Raw genomic sequence first — 17501 nt, 5'->3', positions numbered from 1 at the left:
ACAGGAAAGTACTTCTATTTGCTAGAAGTATTAGCAGCAGCGTTTCGATCAGGCTATGCGGAAATGAACGTTGCCTGCAGCTGATCAGCAGATGGATTATCGTTTTCCTCGTCCGATCAAAGCCAGAGACCACTATGGCCCATCGGATCGGAGAGCTAAAGATGGCTGGTCTTTTCACACTCCTTAAAGCTTCCATACCGAAACGTTGCAGTTGCCGTCTGTACCAGAGAAGATGGCGTTAAGCTTTTCGCTGTCAGTCGATGTAGGAGACAGGCGACATTTTCCTTTCTATGCATGCATTTTTTGTTTCAGCTCCGACAACAAAATTGTACAATGTTCTGATTCAAAACATGAGGCCCAAACCTAAGTACAGAGTCGTCAAAAATGCTGGAATCTGTATTAATTGGTGCTGTACCTTGACCAACCATCGCAAGCGATTGCATCACCATCGTAAACATCGCCACCATCGATAGAGGAAATGCCATCAACGACTTCTGCTGCTAGCATTCACATATGAATCGATTTCAAGGAGGACAGGTAATTCTAGCAACTGCAAAAGTACTAGTGCAACATTTATCAGGTGCATGAAAATAATGCAGAGACTTACTTGATTTATGTTCTCAAGTCAATTTCATGAGGGGTTATCTATGTCGTGATAAGAATAAATAAAAGTTTCAATTTGTAGTATCGTGAATACACAGACTAAATTCAACAGCTGACTGCTACTGAAATTAAATATCGTTTATCAACGTTTAAAGTAACTCTTCAAATCTGCATCACACTCCAAAATTTCACCGGCCTGCTCGGATTGACCTCCTCTGTACAGAGAACGTCCGGCGGTTGTACAGATCCAGGCAATCACAGGCCTGCTTTCGCGCTGAAGGGTCTTACCCCCGCCTGGGGTTTAATCTTAATATCTAACCTTCATGACGGAATATGAGGATCTCGGACACATGTCTTTAGTGACGAATCTAAGATTAACTTATCGACACTTCCACGTACCTCACCATTGGGTATTTAAGCCCAGCAATCAACCGACGACGTTATGAGTCGTGTTTGACGCCTTATGAACTGCATTATTCCAGCATTCATTGAATGAGTTGCTTTTCTTCTCCTTCGTTTTCGATTGGTTGATTATGCCATTTAAGCGGACATAACGAGAATGTACATAAATTACAATGTCGGCTTTTGATATCGTGTCGTGTTTTTTGGTTTACAGGACCCAGATTTCTACGTGATGCCGAGTCCCAATCACCCTGCCAACAACATGACATTAATGTGGACAATTATATTTTCAATGCGAAGAAATTTTTGCAACCATCGAAAATAACTTTATCATGGACAGAACTAGTTCTAACATTCGGACATTTCGGGCTATGTCACACATGTTTCTATTCTACCATGTTGTCTGAAAAGAACACACTACCGAAAAGCTCACCAACATCACCAAGTTAGATCACTACGATCAGATCATGGCAGTCAAACAGCAAGTTTGCCGTCGTTAGTTTCTAAAATTGAACCGGTTGTTTATTTTAATGTCAATAAGAGGTTATGTTAAGTTTATGCTAACTACTCTTAGCATGTAAAAATTGATGCAATGAGCACACACATACACACATTTACGTACCTTCGCTTTTTTCGAAGTCTGTTAATTGTCTGCACCTTTTAAAGTTATGTTTTGTTAATAAATTTGTTGTTTACATATCATCCAACCAACAACATGTGTCGTTTAGTAACTTAATGATGGCTATTTTGCTTGTAATATATTTCGGTTGCACATCGGCAAACCGTCTTCAAGCACTAATGCACGGAACAAAAATCAATTACGATTAAAATTTATTAAATTAAACAATAAATTGCCACATTTCAAACACATTATTTTCCGCACGCCGAAGATCTAATACCCTTGCAAACCCAACCTTGTCAAAATGCTTAAAGTGATTTGCTCATATCTAAGAAGCACAGGGTTTTTAGTCAAAAACCTAGTTTTCGACCGATCGTTCCTATGGCAGCTATATGATATAGTGGTCCGATCTTAATAGGATTTTGCATATATACGAAGAGTATAGTAAAACTAATAAATGCCGAGTTTAGAAAAGATATCTTGAGAACCAAAATGTTTTTTATACAACTTAATTTTCGACCGATCGTTCCTATGGCAGCTATATGGTATTGGTGGCCGATCTTAATAGTATTTTGCCTATATATGAGGAGCATAAAAAAACTAATAAATGCCGAGTTTGGTCAAGATATCTTGAAAAACAAATTGTTTGTTCATACAACAACTTAGTTTTCAACCGATCGTTCCTATGGTAGCTATATGATATAGTGGTCCGATCTTAATAGGATTTTGCATAAATATGAGGAGCATAGTGAAACCAAAGACAATACAAACACTAAGATGAGTAACGCCATACAACAAAATGCTACTATGCAGCTTGACTTTTTGAAAATTGAGAACGAAAACGAAATGTGTAGCATTGCGCTCTCACAGCCGCGAGAACGAAAAAGCTAAAAAGAGAATTTGCTCTCAGCTTCGGCTCTGTGACGGCTGTGCAAGCAATTATGTTTGTATGCGTGTGAATATACATACATAACAGCATATTTGAATGTGTTGTTATCCACTGCTCTGGCAAAGTCTCTGGCTGGCAAAGAAACAACTTTCTTAGTTTTTTTAGCGCAAATCACGACCTACCCAAAATTTCTGTTGATATATGAATGCATTTTGTGTACTGAGGTTGGCTCTATTCAAAATATGTATTTTTAAGTCGATGCAAATATTTATGTAATTTTTTATATTTGATATTATTAATTAAATTATTATTATTTTTAAGTTATATAAAATAAATTAAAGAAATAATGAGGGAAGTGCAAGCAATTATGTATGTATGTGTTTGAATATACATACAACACAGCATATTTGAATGTGTTGCAGTGGATAGCTCTGGCAAAGTCTCTGGCTGGCAGAGAAACAATTTTCTTAGTTATTTAGCGCAGAACACGACCTACCCCCAATCCCAAGCGCACTAATCTAAATTGAAATATCTAACTAAATATTGAATCAAAAGTGATATTTATTTATACAAATAAATATGTAATTGTATTTTTTAGCACTCTTTTATTTCTTAATTGGAGAATAAAAATAATATTAATTTAATTTAAAGAAATTATGTAAATATTTGCATCGACTTAGAAATACATATTTTCTACGGAGCCATCCTCAGTACACAAAATGCACTCATCTATCAACACAAATTTGGGATAGCTCATAATCTGCACTACAAAACTAACAAAATTAATTTCTTGTCAGCTAAAGCCAGAGCTGTGAATAACAACGCATACATACATACTTTAAAGTTCTTATACATGTGTAATTTTGGGTTTGACATATGTGCTGCGTGCAACAGAAAGAGGGACTTCTGCAAAGTTTTATTTTTAAATAGCTTAAAAACTGAGAGACTAGTTCCCATAGAAACAGACAGACGGACAGAGGAACATGGCTTTATCGACTCAGCTGTTGATGCTGATAGAGAATATATATATACTTTATGGGGTCGGAGATGTCTTTTGTCTATGCGTTACACATTTCGCGACAAAATTATAATACCCTCTGCAAGGGTATAAAAACACAGAGAAGAGGCTCTTGTAGGAAGAACTCTACTTGGGAATTCCTAAACCACAGACAATATAAACACTAAGATAGGTATCGCCATACAACAAAATACAACTTTGCAGCTAGATTTTTTTTTTAAATTGGGAACAAATACGAATTCAGTATCATTGCGCTTTCCCGACTGAAAGACCGAAAAAGCCAAAAATAGAATGTAAGACCCTTGCAGGCAATTATGTTTGTATGTGTGTTTATACATAACAGCATAATTGAGTGTATTGTTATGCACTACTGCTTGGACTGTTACCGACAAAATAATACATTTTATTAGTTTTTTAGCGCTGACCATGACCTTCCCCAAATTGTATTTACATATGAATGCATTTTGTATAAGTCGTTCGTCTGGCTTTTGGAGAGCGGACAAGTCAGTCGGCTGGCATGTCTGGTTAAGTGGGGAAAGCCAGATGAGAAGCCAGCCAAGAGATTTTGCGTCACTTTCAAATGTATGGGCGACTAATTATACAAATGTAGGTCGCGCTACGCTACGACTCGAAAGCCATGCAATATACAAGATTTATTTTTTCTTTGTAGTGCAGCTTCAAGTGTTATTGATGCCAGATACCTTAGAGCATGTTTAACGCCTGCAAGGTGTTAGCTATGTGGTTCTCTATTGCACTGCGTTAATTTTGTTACTGAGTGCAAAATGTCCGGCCTAATCGTCGTCAGCCACATTAGTTTCTCCATAAATTATTGGTATTGCGACGCATTCACTTTGCTACACTCCTTATTTATGAAAACATTTTGGTATCCAGCATCCAAAGGCGTGCAGTTTTCATTGCTTTGTCGACAAAACAAATCACGTATTCATTTATTATTCATTGCGACTATCTTTCTTATGCTGGTGCAATCAAGGATCAATTTTGATCAACACCTGATACTTTAACAACGTGCTGATCTTTATTGACAATGCGCATAGTTGTATTCAACATCAGAGGGTCGTATTCTATGTTCATTGTCAAGTGAACCTTTGGAACAGCTAATAGACTCGGAGCATGTAGGTATTCGTGGTACTGACCAAAGCGCCAAGAATACTGTACTGCTTCTTGGTTCGTCCTCGCTTTCCATAGCGAACTAATTTTTGTCTACCTGGTCCCAAACCTGGTACCTTGAGTGCACTCATTAAATTGTCGCTGCTGCTGTCATTTTTTATTCCGACGTTGATATTCGTCGTTGTAAGATCAAATGTAATGGCTCCAGTATCGTACAGTTCACTGCTGTATTGCTTATCGAACAGAGCATCCCTCTGCTCGATCACTTGTCCAGAGTTTGAATTATACAAACGATATACTTTTTAATTGCTCGCATATCCGATAGTTTTGATATTATCCCAACATTAAAGTGACAAATGGAGGGTTCTTTAACATTCCATACTTCTATTGGCGTCATATTTCTAACCGCTCTGAATAGTGCCTTCGCCTATAAAAGACTCCTTCAAAGCAGAATGTACAAGCAGGCATCGTGACATTACAACCAATGTTCGGTTCGCCCTTTCAACCACTTCTTTCTGCTGCGGCGAATACGGTATTGTCAGTTGTCGTGCTATATCCTTATTATTGAGATACTCCTCAAACGTGTTGTTCACGTATTCACGCTCATTGTCGCTACGAATACACGTTACTCGTCTACCACTCTCCATCAAATGCTTAAATGCAAAAAATAACACATCATCTTTCATTTTAATGAAATATATGAAGGTAATATCGCTTACCGCTATTGATCTGGTCTCAAAAAGTCTACGCACATCCGAATGAACTAGCGCGAAAAGTTTACTGGCTCTATTTCCCGATGAATTAGAAAATGCACGTACAACACGTGTGTTTTGCTTATCAAACATGTCTTACATGACACTTTGGATGAAAGATCACCTCCTTCTATCTCACGCACCATCAATTTTGTGGCAAAATCAGTCGTGCTCCAAGAAACTTAAGTGGCTATATTGATTATGCCAAAGTGCTTCCTCCACGTATATCGCAGAAAAACGGACACAGGAAAACGCGTAATTTAACTCAGCAAAGTGTTTAGGCTTAGGTAACATACTCTACATTTTTCGACTTTTTCCTGAAACTCAAATTGAACAAGTAAGGGATTCTAGTCGGGAGCTCCCGACTAGGGGATACCTTTAACCCTCTTCTTCCAACATTAAATGCATATATATATTCTATTTTAGAAGCTATTTGTCAAGTTTGGTGACTCTAGTTCTTATTATTTACCAAAATTGGCCAAAAAACAGGATGGCGATATCGATTTTTATCGATTGCTTTGAAACGGAGTAAATTATCGATTATCGGAAACAAACTCGATCTGCGCAGGTACTAGGAGCACCTACATTGAAATTTCTGTAGCTCTTATAGGTTCTGAAATCCTTGCGTTCATACATACTGACAGACAGACTGACAGATAGACATGGCTAGATCGAATCGGCTATTAGTGCTGCTCAAGAATATATATACTTTATGGGGTCGGAGATAATTCCTTCTGCCTGTTACATACATTTTGATGCTGCACAAATGAAATATACCCTTATACCAATTGGTTCAAAGGTATAAAAATAGTAATTCTCGAGGATTTTCTATTTAAATAGTATACTACTCCGAAAAGTATATTAAAAAATGAAAGAATGCAAATTGAAGGCGAGAAAATAGCATTATAGCTTTTAACAACATATATGACCAAGCAAGAGGTTATAGTCGGGAGCCGAACGTCGGCCCAGAAACCCGAACGTTCAGTATGAAGCCGCAACTCGTTTAGCGGCAGCCACTATCAGCAGTCTTATTCTGTCTTGAAATGATGTAGGTGCTCCTAGTTCCCGCGCAGATCGAGTTTATTTCCGATAATCGATACTTTACTCAGTTTTCAAGCAATCGATAGAAATCGATATCGATATCCTGTTTTTTGGACAATTTTGGTAAATAATAAGAACTAGAGTCACCGAACTTGACATTTAGCTTCTAATATAGAATATATATGCATTTGATTTGGAAAAAGAGGGTTCAGGGTATCCCCTAGTCGGGAGCTCCCGACTAGAAACTCTAGTTTTGATAGTTTATGACGTTTTTAATTATTTTATTGGAGTATCCTACAAATTGACCATCATCTCTGTAAGTTTTTCCGTCCAATATCAATTTTTTGATAAGATCGTGCTTCTATGCAGTGCAGTGCACTCCACGTTCCATCGTAATGATTTTTATTAATTTTTATGATAGAAAAAATTATATCTTAGTCAAAACTAATAAGTACGTTCATTCTGCAAAGGCAATTCCGCAATATAACGAGGATTCGCTAGGAGGTGGCTAATGCTGCTATTTTTTTTCTGCTTTGGGTTTTTTCTTAAAATCCCCCAAAAAGAACATATAGACAGAAATTTGAAGAACGCTAACACTGTTTTTATTTATGGGGAATACTAAACAATATAAAATAAAATAAATTTTCACAAAAATCGGAACAGTAATCGCATTTTTTTTTCATCAAGAACAAAATGTGTTGTAGTGGTGCTATTATTTTATTCACAGCTGTATATGCCGAGTTTGGTCAAGATATCTTGATGAACAAAATGCTTTTTCATAAAAAACCTTAATTTTCGACCGATCGTTCCTATGGCAGCTATATGATATAGTAGTCCGATCCAGCTGGTTTTGACATATGTGCTGCGTGCAACAAAAAAAGGACTTCTGCAACGTTTCATTAAGATAGCTTAAAATCTGAGAGACCAGGTCCCATAGAAACAGACAGACGGACAGAGGGACCTGACTCGGCTGTTGATGCTGATAAAGAATATATATACTTTATGGAGTCGGAGATGTCTCATTCTATGCGTTACAGATTTCACGACAAAATTATTATACCCTCTGCAAGGATATTATAATACAATACACCATGCATGCAGAAACTACTTTTGCGTTGGCCTCCAAGCGGCTAACCAATATAACCACACGTTTTGTTTATAGCTGCTGTGTTTCTTACTCGATCTTCCTGAACTAGATCCTATTGTGCATTGACTAATCGTCTATTTTTAAAACGGCAATAGACTTAAAATTTAGTTTTACATTGTGTGATTCCAATAGGAACTTCTATTTGTTTGATTTTACGGGGTTGTTGAGCATAGCCACTAACCATACAGCCTTGTTATCGGATAACCATAAATCGCAACGAGGGAACCTAAATGGTACCTGTGACTATTTTAGTGTGCCCATACAAAGTAGGACTGCTGAGAGTGGCAGCCGAACGCCCGCCTCGAGAGCCGAACGTTCAGTATAAAGCCGCAACTCGCTCAGCGGCTGCCACTGTCAGGAGTCTTATTCTGTCTGGGCACACTAAAATAGTCGCAGGCACCCTTGGGGTTCCCTCGTTGCGATTTATCGTTATCCGATAAAAAGGCTGTTTGGTATATCTTTGTATTGTGGCATAGCTTTTGAAGCTTAAGAGGTATTCATAAAGAACAGGAATTTAATATAGATTTATATCAATTGCTTGGAATTGTGGATGTTACCGACTATCGGAAACAAACTGAGAGGGCTTGAACAACCTTCAACATACTGAAACGAGATCGACTTAATTATTAATGTTGGCCAAGAATGTATATACTTTATGGTATCGGAGGTGCTTCCTTCTTACTGTTACATATATTTACACAAAACTATGATTCAAAACCAACTTTTCCCCATTTTCACTGTATTTAGGGTATCGCAGAATCAGCCCCAACATTTTGGAGGAACACGGCAACGCCCCGCCATTCCGCTATCGCACGACCGCCCGGTTCTTGAATTTGAGCCTTGCAGTTAGGACCAGCATGAAAAAAAAAACATTCACATTAGTGACGAAGAAATTTGAAAAGAATAAGAAGAAAGCTGATCAGCAGATGGATTTTCGTTTTCCTCGTCCGATCAAAGCCAGAGACCACTATGGCCCATCGGATCGGAGAGCTAAAGATGGCTGGTCTTTTCACACTCCTTAAAGCTTCCATACCGAAAAGTTGCAGTTGCCGTCTGTACCAGTAAAGATGGAGTTAAGCTTTTCGCTGTCAGTCGATGTAGGAGCCAGGCGACATTTTCCCTTCTATGCATGCATTTTTTGTTTCAGCTCCGACAACAAAATTGTACAATGTTCTGATTCAAAACATGAGGCCCACACCTAAGTACAGAGTCGTCAAAAATACTGGAATCTGTATTAATTGGTGCTGTACCTTGACCAACCATCGCAAGCGATTGCATCACCATCGTAAACATCGCCACCATCGATAGAGGAAATGCCATCAACGACTTCTGCTGCTAGCATTCACATATGAAACGATTTCAAGGCGGACAGGTAATTCTAGCAACTGTAAAAGTACTAGTGCAAGATTCATCAGGTGCATGAAAATAATGCAGAGACTTACATGATTTATATTCTCAAGACAATTTCCTGAGGGGTTATCTATGTCGTGATAAGAATAAATAAAAGTTTCAATTTGTAGTATCGTGAATACACAGACTAAGTTCAACAGCTGACTGCTACTGAAATTAAATATCGTTTATCAACGTTTAAAGTAACTCTTCAAATCTGCATCACACTCCAAAATTTCACCGGCCTGCTCGGATTGACCTCCTCTGTACAGAGAACGTCCGGCGGTTGTACAGATCCAGACAATCACAGGCCTCCTTTCGCGCTGAAGGGTCTTACCCCCGCCTGGGGCTTAATCTTTATATCTAACCTTCATGACGGAATATGAGGATCTCGGACACATGTCTTTAGTGACGAATCTAAGATTAACTTATCGACACTTCCACGTACCTCACCATTGGGTATTTAAGCCCAGCAATCAACCGACGACGTTATGAGTCGTGTTTGACGCCTTATGAACTGCGTTATTCCAGCATTCATTGAATGAGTTGCTTTTCTTCTCCTTCGTTTTCGATTGGTTGCTTAAGCGGACATAACGAGAATGTACATAAATTACAATGTCGGCTTTTGATATCGTGTCGTGTTTTTTGGTTTACAGGACCCAGATTTCTACGTGATGCCGAGTCCCAATCACCCTGCCAACAACATGACATTAATGTGGACAATTATATTTTCAATGCGGAGAAATTTTTGCAACCATCGAAAATAACTATATCATGGACAGAACTAGTTCTAACATTCGGACATTTCGGGCTATGTCACACATGTTTCTATTCTACCATGTTGTCTGAAAAGAACACACTACCGAAAAGCTCACCAACATCACCAAGTTAGATCACTACGATCAGATCATGGCAGTCAAACAGCAAGTTTGCCGTCGTTAGTTTCTAAAATTGAACCGGTTGTTTATTTTAATGTCAATAAGAGGTTATGTTAAGTTTATGCTAACTACTCTCAGCATGTAAAAATTGTTGCAATGAGCACACACATACACACATTTACGTACCTTCGCTTTTTTCGAAGTCTGTTAATTGTCTGCACCTTTTAAAGTTATGTTTTGTTAATAAATTTGTTGTTTACATATCATCCAACCAACAACATGTGTCGTTTAGTAACTTAATGATGGCTATTTTGCTTGTAATATATTTCGGTTGCACATCGGCAAACCGTCTTCAAGCACTAATGCACGGAACAAAAATCAATTACGATTAAAATTTATTAAATTAAACAATAAATTGCCACATTTCAAACACATTATTTTCCGCACGCCGAAGATCTAATACCCTTGCAAACCCAACCTTGTCAAAATGCTTAAAGTGATTTACTCATATCTAAGAAGCACAGGGTTTTTAGTCAAAAACCTAGTTTTCGACCGATCGTTCCGTTCCTATGGCAGCTATATGATATTGGTGGCCGAGCTTAATAGTATTTTGCCTATATATGAGGAGCATAAAAAAACTAATAAATGCCGAGTTTGGTCAAGATATCTTGAAAAACAAATTGTTTGTTCATACAACAACTTAGTTTTCAACCGATCGTTCCTATGGTAGCTATATGATATAGTGGTCCGATCTTAATAGGATTTTGCATAAATATGAGGAGCATAGTGAAACCAAAGACAATACAAACACTAAGATGAGTAACGCCATACAACAAAATGCTACTATGCAGCTTGACTTTTTGAAAATTGAGAACGAAAACGAAATGTGTAGCATTGCGCTCTCACAGCCGCGAGAACGAAAAAGCTAAAAAGAGAATTTGCTCTCAGCTTCGGCTCTGTGACGACTGTGCAAGCCATTATGTTTGTATGCGTGTGAATATACATACATAACAGCATATTTGAATGTGTTGTTATCCACTGCTCTGGCAAAGTCTCTGGCTGGCAAAGAAACAACTTTCTTAGTTTTTTTAGCGCAAATCACGACCTACCCAAAATTTCTGTTGATATATGAATGCAATTTGTGTACTGAGGTTGGCTCTATACAAAATATGTATTTTTAAGTCGATGCAAATATTTATGTAATTTTTTATATTTGATATTATTAATTAAATTATTATTATTTTTAAGTTATATAAAATAAATTAAAGAAATAATGAGGGAAGTGCAAGCAATTATGTATGTATGTGTTTGAATATACATACAACACAGCATATTTGAATGTGTTGCAGTGGATAGCTCTGGCAAAGTCTCTGGCTGGCAGAGAAACAATTTTCTTACTTATTTAGCGCAGAACACGACCTACCCCCAATCCCAAGCGCACTAATCTAAATTGAAATATCTAACTAAATATTGAATCAAAAGTGATATTTATTTATACAAATAATTATGTAATTGTATTTTTTAGCACTCTTTTATTTCTTAATTGGAGAATAAAAATAATATTAATTTAATTTAAAGAAATTATGTAAATATTTGCATCGACTTAGAAATACATATTTTCTACGGAGCCAACCTCAGTACACAAAATGCACTCATCTATCAACACAAATTTGGGATAGCTCATAATCTGCACTACAAAACTAACAAAATTAATTTCTTGTCAGCTAAAGCCAGAGCTGTGAATAACAACGCACACATACATACTTTAAAGTTCTTATACATGTGTAATTTTGGGTTTGACATATGTGCTGAGTGCAACAGAAAGAGGGACTTCTGCAAAGTTTTATTTTTAAATAGCTTAAAAACTGAGAGACTAGTTCCCATAGAAACAGACAGACGGACAGAGGAACATGGCTTTATCGACTCAGCTGTTGATGCTGATAGAGAATATATATATACTTTATGGGGTCGGAGATGTCTCCTTCTATGCGTTACACATTTCGCGACAAAACTATAATACCCTCTGCAAGGGTATAAAAACACAGAGAAGAGGCTCTTGTAGGAAGAACTCTACTTGGGAATTCCATGAACCACAGACAATATAAACACTAAGATAGGTATCGCCATACAACAAAATACAACTTTGCAGCTAGTTTTTTTTTTTAATTGGGAACAAATACGAATTCAGTATCATTGCGCTTTCCCGACTGAAAGACCGAAAAAGCTAAAAATAGAATGTAAGACCCTTGCAGGCAATTATGTTTGTATGTGTGTTTATACATAACAGCATAATTGAGTGTATTGTTATGCACTACTGCTTGGACTGTTACCGACAAAATAATACATTTTATTAGTTTTTTAGCGCTGACCATGACCTTCCCCAAATTGTATTTACATATGAATGCATTTTGTATAAGTCGTTCGTCTGGTTTTTGGAGAGCGGACAAGTCAGTCGGCTGGCATGTCTGGTTAAGTGGGGAAAGCCAGATGAGAAGCCAGCCAAGAGATTTTGCGTCACTTTCAAATGTATGGGCGACTAATTATACAAATGTAGGTCGCGCTACGCTACTACTCGAAAGCCATGCAATATACAAGATTTATTTTTTCTTTGTAGTGCAGCTTCAAGTGTTATTGATGCCAGATACCTTAGAGCATGTTTAACGCCTGCAAGGTGTTAGCTATGTGGTTCCCTATTGCACTGCGTTAATTTTGTTACTGAGTGCAAATGTCCGGCCTAATCGTCGTCAGCCACATTAGTTTCTCCATAAATTATTGGTATTGCGACGCATTCACTTTGCTACACTCCTTATTTATGAAAACATTTTGGTATCCAGCATCCAAAGGCGTGCAGTTTTCATTGCTTTGTCGACAAAACAAATCACGTATTCATTTATTATTCATTGCGACTATCTTTCTTATGCTGGTGCAATCAAGAATCAATTTTGATCAACACCTGATACTTTAACAAAGTGCTGATCTTTATTGATAATGCGCATAGTTGTATTCAACATCAGAGGGTCGTATTCTATGTTCATTGTCAAGTGAACCTTTGGAACACCTAATAGACTCGTAGCATGTAGGTATTCGTGGTACTTACCAAAGCGCCAAGAATACTGTACTGCTTCTTGGTTCGTCCTCGCTTTCCATAGCGAACTAATTTTTGTCTACCTGGTCCCAAACCTGGTACCTTGAGTGCACTCATTAAATTGTCGCTGCTGCTGTCATTTTTTATTCCGACGTTGATATTCGTCGTTGTAAGATCAAATGTAATGGCTCCAGTATCGTACAGTTCACTGCTGTATTGCTTATCGAACAGAGCATCCCTCTGCTCGATCACTTGTCCAGAGTTTGAATTATACAAACGATATACTTTTTAATTGCTCGCATATCCGATAGTTTTGTTATTATCCCAACATTAAAGTGACAAATGGAGGGTTCTTTAACATTTCATACTTCTATTGGCGTCATATTTCTAGCCTCTCTGAATAGTGCCTTCGCCTATAAAAGACTCCTTCAAAGCAGAATGTACAAGCAGGCATCGTGACATTACAACCAATGTTCGGTTCGCCCTTTCAACCACTTCTTTCTGCTGCGGCGAATACGGTATTGTCAGTTGTCGTGCTATATCCTTATTATTGAGATACTCCTCAAACGTGTTGTTCACGTATTCACGCTCATTGTCGCTACGAATACACGTTACTCGTCTACCACTCTCCATCAAATGCTTAAATGCAAAAAATAACACATCATCTTTCATTTTAATGAAATATATGAAGGTAATATCAATTACCGCTATTGATCTGGTCTCAAAAAGTCTAAGCACATCCGAATGAACTAGCGCGAAAAGTTTACTGGCTCTATTTCCCGATGAATTAGAAAATGCACGAACAACACGTGTGTTTTGCTTATCAAACATGTCTTACATTACACTTTGGATGAAAGATCACCTCCTTCTATCTCACGCACCATAAATTTTGTGGCAAAATCAGTCGTGCTCCAAGAAACTTAAGTGGCTATATTGATTATGCCAAAGTGCTTCCTCCACGTATATCGCAGAAAAACAGTTATTGGTTTTTAGTTTCACTCATGTCGGACACAGGAAAACGCGGAATTTAACTCAGCGAAGTGTTTAGGCTTAGGTAACATACTCTACATTTTTCGACTTTTTCCTGAAACTCAAATTGAACAAGTAAGAGATTCTAGTCTGGAGCTCCCGACTAGGGGATACCTTTAACCCTCTTCTTCCAACATCAAATGCATATATATATTCTATTTTAGAAGCTATTTGTCAAGTTTGGTGACTCTAGTTCTAATTATTTACCAAAATTGCCCAAAAAACAGGATGGCGATATCGATTTTTATCGATTGCTTTGAAACGGAGTAAATTATCGATTATCGGAAACAAACTCGATCTGCGCAGGCACTAGGAGCACCTACATCGAAATTTCTGTAGCTCTTATAGGTTCTGAAATCCTTGCGTTCATACATACGGACACACAGACAGACAGATAGACATGGTTAGATCGAATCGGCTATTAGTGCTGATCAAGAATATATATACTTTATGGGGTCGGAGATAATTCCTTCTGCCTGTTACATACATTTGGATGCTGCACAAATGAAATATACCCTTGTACCAATTGGTTCAAGGGTATAAAAATAGTAATTCTCGAGGATTTTCTATTTAAATAGTATACTACTCCGAAAAGTATATTAAATAATGAAAGAATGCAAATTGAAGGCGAGAAAATAGCATTATAGCTTTTAACAACATATATGACCAAGCAAGAGGTTATAGTCGGGAGCCGAACGTCGGCCCAGAAACCCGAACGTTCAGTATGAAGCCGCAACTCGCTCAGCGGCAGCCACTATCAGCAGTCTTATTCTGTCTTGAAATGATGAAGGTGCTCCTAGTTCCCGCGCAGATCGAGTTTATTTCCGATAATCGATACTTTACTCAGTTTTCAAGCAATCGATAGAAATCGATATCGATATCCTGTTTTTGGACAATTTTGGTAAATAATAAGAACTAGAGTCACCGAACTTGACATTTAGCTTCTAATATAGAATATATATGCATTTGATTTGGAAAAAGAGGGTTCAGGGTATCCCCTAGTCGGGAACTCCCGACTAGAAACTCTAGTTTTGATAGTTTATGACGTTTTTAATTATTTTATTGGAGTATCCTACAATCTCTGTAAGTTTTTCCGTCCAATATCAATTTTTTGATAAGATCGTGCTTCTATGCAGTGCAGTGCACTCCACGTTCCATCGTAATGATTTTTATTAACTTTTATGATAGAAAAAATTATATCTTAGTCAAAACTAATAAGTACGTTCATTCTGCAAAGGCAATTCCGCAATATAACGAGGATTCGCTAGGAGGTGGCTAATGCTGCTATTTTTTTTCTGCTTTGGGTTTTTTCTTAAAATCCCCCAAAAAGAAAATATAGACAGAAATTTGAAGAACGCTAACACTGTTTTTATTTATGGGGAATACTAAACAATATAAAATAAAATAAATTTTCACAAAAATCGGAACAGTAATCGCATTTTTTTTTCATCAAGAACAAAATGTGTTGTAGTGGTGCTATTATTTTTTTCACAGCTGTATATGCCGAGTTTGGTCAAGATATCTTGATGAACAAAATGCTTTTTCATAAAAAACCTTAATTTTCGACCGATCGTTCCTATGGCAGCTATATGATATAGTGGTCCGATCCAGCTGGTTTTGACATATGTGCTGCGTGCAACAAAAAAAGGACTTCTGCAACGTTTCATTAAGATAGCTTAAAATCTGAGAGACCAGGTCCCATAGAAACAGACAGACGGACAGAGGGACCTGACTCGGCTGTTGATGCTGATAAAGAATATATATACTTTATGGGGTCGGAGATGTCTCATTCTATGCGTTACAGATTTCACGACAAAATTATTATACCCTCTGCAAGGATATTATAATACAATACACCATGCATGCAGAAACTACTTTTGCGTTGGCCTCCAAGCGGCTAACCAATATAACCACACGTTTTGTTTATAGCTGCTGTGTTTCTTACTCGATCTTCCTGAACTAGATCCTATTGTGCATTGACTAATCGTCTATTTTTAAAACGGCAATAGACTTAAAATTTAGTTTTACATTGTGTGATTCCAATAGGAACTTCTATTTGTTTGATTTTACGGGGTTGTTGAGCATAGCCACTAACCATACAGCCTTGTTATCGGATAACCATAAATCGCAACGAGGGAACCTAAATGGTACCTGTGACTAATTAAGTGTGCCCATACAGAGTAGGACTGCTGAGAGTGGCAGCCGAACGCCCGCCTCGAGAGCCGAACGTTCAGTATAAAACCGCAACTCGCTCAGCGGCTGCCACACTCGGCAGTCTTATTCTGTCTGGGCACACTAAAATAGTCGCAGGCACCCTTGGGGTTCCCTCGTTGCGATTTATCGTTATCCGATACAAAGGCTGTTTGGTATATCTTTGTATTGTGGCATAGCTTTTGAAGCTTAAGAGGTATTCATAAAGAACAGGAATTTAATATAGATTTATATCAATTGCTTGGAATTGTGGATGTTACCGACTATCGGAAACAAACTGAGAGGGCTTGAACAACCTTCAACATACTGAAACGAGATCGACTTGATTATTAATGTTGGCCAAGAATGTATATACTTTATGGTATCGGAGGTGCTTCCTTCTTACTGTTACATATATTTACACAAAACTATGATTCAAAACCAACTTTTCCCCATTTTCACTGTATTTAGGGTATCGCAGAATCAGCCCCAACATTTTGGAGGAACACGGCAACGCCGCGCCATTTCGCTATCGCACGACCGCCCGGTTCTTGAATTTGAGCCTTGCAGTTAGGGCCAGCATGAAAAAGAAACATTCACATTAGTGACGAAGAAATTTGAAAAAAATAAGAAGAAAGCAGCTTCAGAAATGATAATCGGACACAAAATGGATGTACAGAGAACTTACTCACCAGACTGCTGATACAGAAAGCTTGCGAGTTTCATTATCTATATACAAAATTTATAAATATATTAATCTTACTTAAGACTGTCCCAATGGACCAACCCCCTTTAATAAAAACTATCTAATATTGGCCTTGTTATACTATGCCTTCTGTGCAGCCAGTCCGCTGAACAACGGCACGAGGGTAAATGGTTAAAAGATTGAAAACGTCCGTCTGTCTGTCCGTATGTATGAATGTGACTTGGCGCCTCTAATTTGCCTATATATGAGGAGTATAGTAAAACTAATATATGCCGAGTTTAGAAAAGAAGACTGTCCCAATGGACCAACCCCCTTAATAAAAACTATCTAATATTGGCCTTTTTCTACTATGCCTTCTGTGCAGCCAGTCCGCTGAACAACGGCACGAGGGAAAATGGTCAAAAGGTTGAAAACGTCCGTCAGTCTGTATGAACGTGACTTGGCGCCACTAATTTGCCTATATATGAGGAGTATAGTAAAACTAATAAATGCCGAGTTTAGAAAAGATATCTTGAGAACCAAAATGTTTTTTTATACAACTTAATTTTCGACCGATCGTTCCTATGGCAGCTATATGATATTGGTGGCCGATCTTAATAGTATTTTGCCTATATATGAGGAGCAT

At 37.7% G+C, this 17501-nt stretch overlaps 1 protein-coding gene across 1 annotated transcript in view; it reads right to left on the bottom strand.

Moving 5' to 3' along the window:
• LOC6635287 (leucine-rich repeat flightless-interacting protein 2) overlaps positions 1-4966 on the bottom strand; it is an 82524-nt gene extending 77558 nt beyond the window's left edge. Inside the window, exon 1 of the mRNA XM_032433413.2 lies at positions 4686-4966. Coding sequence (XP_032289304.1) covers positions 4686-4790 — 105 coding nt within the window. The 5' untranslated portion in view covers positions 4791-4966. The remainder of the gene's footprint in view (positions 1-4685) is intronic.
• Positions 4967-17501: the final 12535 nt, after the last annotated feature.

The sequence above is a fragment of the Drosophila virilis genome, unplaced genomic scaffold, assembly GCF_030788295.1.
Source record: "Drosophila virilis strain 15010-1051.87 unplaced genomic scaffold, Dvir_AGI_RSII-ME tig00001758, whole genome shotgun sequence".
Taxonomy (NCBI): Eukaryota; Metazoa; Arthropoda; class Insecta; order Diptera; family Drosophilidae; genus Drosophila; species Drosophila virilis.
Note: the sequence above shows the minus strand (reverse complement) of the source record. Positions and strands in the feature narration are given on the sequence as shown.